Source organism: Rutidosis leptorrhynchoides, chromosome 11, assembly GCF_046630445.1.
Source record: "Rutidosis leptorrhynchoides isolate AG116_Rl617_1_P2 chromosome 11, CSIRO_AGI_Rlap_v1, whole genome shotgun sequence".
Classification (NCBI taxonomy): Eukaryota; Viridiplantae; Streptophyta; class Magnoliopsida; order Asterales; family Asteraceae; genus Rutidosis; species Rutidosis leptorrhynchoides.
In genome coordinates this window covers 97517687-97525128 of record NC_092343.1, presented here as the reverse complement: position 1 = coordinate 97525128, position 7442 = coordinate 97517687, and the positions used below count along the sequence as shown (strand labels likewise).

The following is a 7442-nucleotide window of genomic DNA, read 5'->3' as shown; positions in this document are numbered from 1 at the left end:
ATAACTATAGGTCATGCTCGTCGTATAATTTTAAAGAAGTAAATTGAAAGTATCGATAAACTGAAGGGGGGTAAATGTAACTTCACCAAGTTGAGGGTGCATGCATAAACTATATTATGGTTGTCTGTAAAAGATTATTAATGTTGAGCTAATTTTAGAAACTTGGTTTGTTTCTAGAGGTCCAATAATTAATGTTTGAAAACGTAATGAAACTTCAAAACGATTTTAAATTAAAATTGGGATAAATATGTTTGGATAAGGCATAATGAATCATGAATCGTGCAAAGAAAACCCTATGGAGAGCATAAGCTCCATAATGAGTATCTCATGGATTATCAGATTCATTTTCTCGATCTGATGCACTTCAAAAAAAAATTAATAAAAAAAATTGATTCTAAGAGAGGCTAAAGATCACAAAGTACTGATCAAAGATTATGACTGATCTTCTCAAAGATTACAATGTACTGAACCGGCATGATAAGTGGGGTAGGTCGGTAAGTTTTTGTGAAAGGAATGCTCTTACCATGTTTGCATATTAACGACAACCTTTGAAGCCGTCGTTGATGTGTAAAATCTGCGTTGTAAATTATTAATGGAAAGGTACATGTTTAAAGACTAAAATACAACTAGGCAAATGTACTCAATCGTATAGTAGTACAACATTTGGTAAAATCCGATGATTGTCCTCTAGACAGTATAAACAGGGCCGTCTCAGCAATTCGGAGGTCCTAGGCGAAAATAAAAATGAGCCTCACACACGTTTAATTTTTTAATACATATAAAAAGATAATACTTAAGTTTATCAATTTGTATATTCTTATAATGCATTTAACTATTTAAAATAACAATATTACAACTTTAATTGACAATTTTTATTTAACTAAATAGAATATATATATATATATATATATATATATATATATTAATAAAATTTTGAGTCCTTCAAACTTTTTGAGCCCTAGACGGTTGTCTATCTTGCCTATGTCCAAAGACGCATCTGAGTATAAATGCAATTCAAGATTGTAAAATAAGATGTGATCAAACTACTAAATGAAAATAAAGAAGTAACAAGCTGGAGGCTACCGTTTAACGATCGGCAAATCAAGGGATGATAGTTGAGTAAAAGACAATGTGGTATTTAAAAAAAAAAAGTAAAGAAAACAACTAAAGATAATTTGTATTCAAATGAGGACACTATGTTCATCTAGACCTATTACCTTTAGTGTTGGATGCGTTCAAATGAAGACCCAATTGAAGGTTAATGTGTGAGAATTATATAGTCGGTTCACCTGAAATTTCTCAGTGCAGATACAACAATCAGAATTACACGGTGCAAGTCTCTTTGTCACCTAAGGCCTCCTAAGTGAGACTAAATAATTCAACTAACATAAAGATTCGAAAAGTAACATTACTCTCGTAATCGTCAACAATCACACAAACTCTCGTTGTGTATGATCCATCCTAGTATCAGCTAAAAGTTAAAACTTGTTACCGTCTCCGGTTAAACGCACAATTACCAGCCCAAAATAATCAATTAAAATGGTTGCAATGGTCTCCACTAAACGTCATTAAATCGGACAATCACAATCATCAATTAATAATAGATTAATCAATTCAAAAAAATTATAATAGACTCTAATGAATTTTCACTCTACTACACAATCACATCACAATTACCAATTAAATCAAACAATAGCATTAACTATAATCGTTCGTTCATCCAAACTTCAAATTAATATACGAAAGATAAACAACTAACCAAAATTACATTCAACACCATTGTTATTAGTCTAGACAAACATAAATTATTTAGCCTACAATTATTCTCAAAGACGGATTAATAATCAAAGTAAAAAATAAAATTCATATTTTTTAACCATTGAATTAATCGAGGACGATGAGGATTCTCGAATCTTGATAGGATTAATGTGTGTTTCCTGAATGAATGGATGGATTAGATGACCTTGAAATTCCCCAAAAATCATCCAAAATCGCCTATTTGCTCTCCAAAAACGATCAAAGTGAAAATTTCCCATTTCTTAAACAAAAAAATAGGTTAAAAAACCAAAACTGCATCCGTCAACAAATCTCGCGATTGCGAGGTACAAAAATCTCAATATTGTCATTGCAAGGAGATTCTTGCGATTTGAGGTTCCTAAAACTGGAATTTTGCGATCTTTTTCTCTATATCTAGCTGCTAGAAAAACCCTCGACCTTAACCCCGTGATTGCGAGCCAAAACTTCGCGATCACGAGGCCGAGAAAACTCATTATGGCCTAGAACAAGTCTGAAATGCTGATTTCAATCCTCAAATCAAACCTAGACGCGCTAAAACTCAAATAAACGCTGTAACGGGCCAGAATATGATATAAAGTGGGTGTGCCATCCAAGGCTATTCCTTGGTGTTAGGAAAGAGACACGAGGCAGTTAACCTACTCGATAAACTACCTTCCGGATTGGCGATGAGTAAGCAACTGTTAGATGAAAAGTGTGTGCCAAATACTGCTAGCCCTGGTATTGGACAACGACACATACATGAGTCGATAATTATAAATCCAAGAATCTCATGAATCTGGTTCATTAAGGTGCCTTCCCGTTACCGTAAGTGGATCCGTGCCCCTGTTCATAATCCAATACACCTCAAGGGAGTGTTTGATGTTGATCGCATAAGGATTTACAACCGTTAATCAGGATGCGCATTCTACTAGACTTTTCGGCGACCCTACATTTGTTCTGGACTACCATCCTCTGATTGACACCAGACAGATGTGTCTTATGTTACCCAGTTTCTTGATAGTGCACATTCAACCACCCGAACTACCAACAACTTTTTACGATGTAATGACATGGTTGACCACCTTGTAATGGTTAGTTGACCACATTGTTAGAGTTAGTCGAGTACGTAGTCAATCATGTAATAATGGTAGTCGACCCAATTTTTATTCGAATATACTTGTAATGGTTGGTCGACCACCTTGTTAGGGTTGGTCAATTACGTAGTCAACCAGGTTATAATGGTTTTTCGACCAAATTCTCCGTCGAATTAATGGTGTATTTTGTCAAAATATTTTTTGATGAAAAGTGTATTTTGTGATATAAGTTTTTTTTTTTTTTAAAGTGTTTTTTAGGGAATTTTTCTTAAGGGAGGTGATTTTCGCGCACCACTTTTTAATCCATGTACATTTTTATGTCATAAAATTAAAGTGTAAATAGATCAAAAAGTGGTGTGCAAGAATATCTCTTTTTCTTAATCTTTTTATGTTTAAAAGCCCATTTACACGGCCCAATATTGCAGCCGCTGTGACTGCCTCTTCTGAATCTGGTTCGTCACTCTTCATTTTCGAGCCCTAATAATTCGATTCTTACTTATCTACAAGCAATTAATCGACGTTGATCAGTAATTACATATTCAATATATATCTATCATTCCTTCTGTATTCTTGTTTCTTGATTTTGAGTGGTTAATTTGATCTGCATTGTTATTAAGAGTGAGGACAAGTGGACAAAAGGGTTTCTTTTAAACGCTAAAACAAATCAAGGGTATGTTAAAATTCTTCATTTTTATGATCAATGTTACAATTCTTGATGTAAATTTCATAAATTTATGGCCCAAATTAATCAATTGATTTGGATTTTTTTTTATGGGTAGTTGTAAGCTTTATTGCTAATGTACTTAATTTGTGGGTTAAGGTTGACTAGTGTTTGTAGGGAGTCATGGCTTATGGATTTTATGTTGGTTAACTTTGTATTTTGTAATGTGCTGCTAAAGTGTTAAATAGATCTATTATGTGAATTTTGTTGAAACAGTTTTTTGCAAGCTCTTGATAGTACACAGAGGAAAAAATTGCTTCTTTTTGGTGTATAATTAAGAATGTAGGTGACAGACCAAAGGGTTATCGGACTAGTGTTATCGAAGTTGCCCTTTCAACCATGAGGTTGAAAGTTCAAGTCTTGGGATACACGAATTAAATTCGTGGTGTTGAGTGTGTGAATTGCCTTTAATAAAAAGAATGTAGGTGAAATATGATTATGAAAAAAAAGTCGGTAGGATATATTGTGTCGATTAATGTTTTGGATTGCGTATACCAAGTTATGGCTTATTGCGTTTATTAAGAACGATAATGCACTTTTGAGCATTTAGATAGCTGCCTTTTAGCTTATTTAGGGGGACTTCTTTTGTAAGCTGGAAGCCATAAACTCGTAAGCACTCTTTTAGTCTACTTTTAGTAATTGTTTGCTCTTGTATGAAGATTGTATGTGAAACCGATATGTCTATATGTAACTCGAACGAGATATGTGTTTTTGCATAGTTATATTTGGTACGTATTTACTTTACCTATGAACTTTTCAAGCATTCTTGTTGAATTTTATTTTGGAGTTGTGATGAGATGTAGTTAAATTAAATAAATGTCATCCATGTTAATGTTTAAAACAAACATCTTGATTTGTTTTTTTTAAAAACTTGCAGGTTTTACAGCAACTCAACACCCGCTGAAAGTGAATAAAAAGATGGCAGCAACTTAACACCCGCAGAAAGTGCATGGCTTCGCCATAATTTGTTAGGTTAGCGTAATTTTCTAGCATTGGTGACATACAATATTTGGGCATTTGTCTTTTGGTTTAAGTTTATTAGTAGAACATGATCTTTTTCAGCATATACTGTAGTATGAGATAAAACCCAAATGATAAAATTCATAATTTAGCATGAATTTTGTCATTAGCGTATTCATAATTAATGACGAGGTCAGTTAGGTGCTTGCAACTTTGTTAACTAGTATTTTCATATTCGTAGTTAGTATAGAGATGTTTAATATAAACATAAATTCATTAACGTTTTTATCCCTCAATTGTAAATTTATATATCTAAAAGGCAAAGGCCAAATGAATAGTACTATTCCTCTTTCACTTTTCGCAAACTTAACCCCCCAACTTTTATTAAAATACAAATCGCACCCCCACTTTATACTTTTATTAAAATACAAATCGCACCCCCACTTTATACGTATATTTTTTCTCAAATTTCACAAACTTGACCCCCTAACTTTTATTAAAATACAAATCGAACCCCCACTTTACTAACTTTTTTTTTTTTTACTAATATTCAATTTTCACAAACTTAACCCCCTAACTTTTATTAAAAAACAAATCGAACCCCCACTTTACTAACTTTTTTTTTTTTTTAAATAAAACCCGAACGCTAAAAGAAGCAACTTTCACAAAAGAAACAACCCTTCAATGTTAGATGTTGAAAAAAATTCTTTTTTACAAAATAGATCGACTTTTTTTTTAACTCGCATTCAAAACGGAGCCCCCGGCGCGAAGCGAGGGCTCCACAACTAGTTATGAACATTCTTCCTTTTCTTTCGGTGGTCTTCTTTAGGTCAACTTCGATGATGCTCATGGAACCACGATTTGTCAAAAAGTACACGTTCTTGATCATGGTTTTGTAGCATGTTACCTTATGTAAAAGATTAGAATATGGCGTTATATTCAGAAGAAGATTCAAATGATGGGTACCTGTTTAAGATTGTTTTGCTCGGTGACTCGGGTGTTGGAAAGTCAAACTTGCTCGCTAGATTTGCAAGAAACGAGTTTTACTCAAATTCAAAGTCAACCATAGGTGTCGAATTTCAAACTCAAAAAATGGAAGTCAATGGGAAAGAAGTAAAGGCGCAAATTTGGGATACTGCTGGTCAAGAACGGTTTAGAGCTGTTACGTCGGCTTATTATCGAGGTGCTGTTGGGGCGCTTGTGGTATATGATGTCAGCAGGCGCCAAACGTTTGATAGTGTTGGCAGATGGCTTAGTGAACTTCACAGTAAGTATCGTCATACTATTCTTTTTTGTGGTCAATGGATCGTGCATTTTGACTTTTGTAGTAAAACAGGAAAGTCAAGTTAATGCCTGAAGAATTGATTTCCATGTTGCAAAATTCAAAATTCAAATTTCATATCAAGTAAGCATCAAAATTCAAAATTAAAAAAATTAATATATAATAAATATAAAGTTTTTAATGAAATAAACAATATAACATTCCCAGAAATTAAGGTAATTGGATTTGGAGTCATGATTTGCCTTTTATTACTTTTTAGGAGTTGTATTTTCCCTTTCTTTTGGTCACAACTTTTTAAAATTGTTGTTTGACTAATGATGCTTTTAACCAAAAAGTCAAAGTGTCTTCTAATCTTTTCAAGGGAAAAAGCATCATATGATATATTCTTTGTCCAGAAAAGTTTTTGTTTTTGTAAAGGGTGATGATTCGTACACCATTAATTTTTAGTCATACACCATCAAACATGCTTTAGAGTACTGTACTGTACAATATCATAATGCATGATTGGTGGTGTACGGTTAAAAACTGGTGGTGTACGAATCACTCCCCGTTTGTAAACTATCATAATTTTAGCTTCTTGGACATATTTCTTTAAGTATTTAAATAAATAAAAAAAACTCGAAAATCGTTGTAAAAACCGTTCTTGATTGTTGGCATGTTACACTAAATCATAAATTTTTATAATGACAGTTTAGTTATGATATAAAAAAGTTCTAAGGTTTTTCCTGTTCGTCTTACTCGGGAAAGCGAGTAATCCAACCCCCGTACTCTATTGTATGCAGCCCATCAGTAATTTTTCTAGTCATGATTACATTGGTTCTAAATATTGAAAAATTCTGGTTATAAGAATGCTGCTCTCTATTACAGTTCAAAGTTTCCTTGCCTATTAGTTAAAAAAATTGATGATGTTTATGGAGTATAAAAACTAACATTTTATTATATATAAAATGGATGATCAGCTCACTGCGATATGAACGTAATAACAATACTCGTGGGAAACAAAACGGATCTTAAAGACGCAAGAGAAGTTTCAACATCAGATGGGAAATCATTAGCAGAATCACAAAGTCTATTCTTTATGGAAACTTCGGCTCTCGATTCTTCAAACGTAAACGCTGCTTTTCAAACGATTGTTAAAGAGATTTACAACGTATTGAGCAAGAAAGTGATCCAATCTCAAGAACTGAAGAAAGATCCTTCGATCGGTAGCAAAAAGTCGGTTGTTTTAGATGCGAAACAAGATGGTAATCAGGAACAGAAAAAGGATGAGCAACCAAATAAGGGTAGTAGTAGTAGTAGTAGTGGGTGTTGTTCATCTTAGTTAAAAATGTCACCTTTTTAGTTATTGGGTATAAGGTGAAAGTGTATTAGAATATTGTAAATGACATGAATATTTGGAAATGGGAAAAGTAGATGTTTCTATCTTGTGTTTGTTTTTGATTTCTTGTGGTTATGAAGATTTAAGCTTTGTCTATATCAACTTAAACCCTGCGTTGAGAGACATCTAAATCGATGTTTGTTATTCACGTCTCTTTTGTATAAGTAGTTGATATTTTCACATTGTTTTTTTGATAAATCTACTACATTTATGCATTAACCAGTTATACTA

At 33.0% G+C, this 7442-nt stretch overlaps 1 protein-coding gene across 2 annotated transcripts; it reads left to right on the top strand.

The window, feature by feature from the left end:
* The first annotated feature begins 3354 nt into the window (after positions 1 to 3354).
* LOC139876814 (ras-related protein RABA5a-like) lies at positions 3355 to 7232 on the top strand. 2 transcript variants are annotated; one of them, XM_071864182.1, is made up of 4 exons: positions 3355 to 3540; positions 4469 to 4563; positions 5451 to 5818; positions 6793 to 7232. In XM_071864182.1, the coding sequence occupies exons 3-4, from the start codon at positions 5479 to 5481 to the stop codon at positions 7152 to 7154; spliced, it is 702 nt and encodes a 233-aa protein (XP_071720283.1). In that variant the 5' UTR covers positions 3355 to 3540; positions 4469 to 4563; positions 5451 to 5478; the 3' UTR covers positions 7155 to 7232. The 2 variants fall into 2 exon arrangements, with proteins under 2 accessions (XP_071720283.1, XP_071720282.1); XM_071864181.1 differs by having other exon boundaries at positions 5381 to 5818.
* Positions 7233 to 7442: the final 210 nt, after the last annotated feature.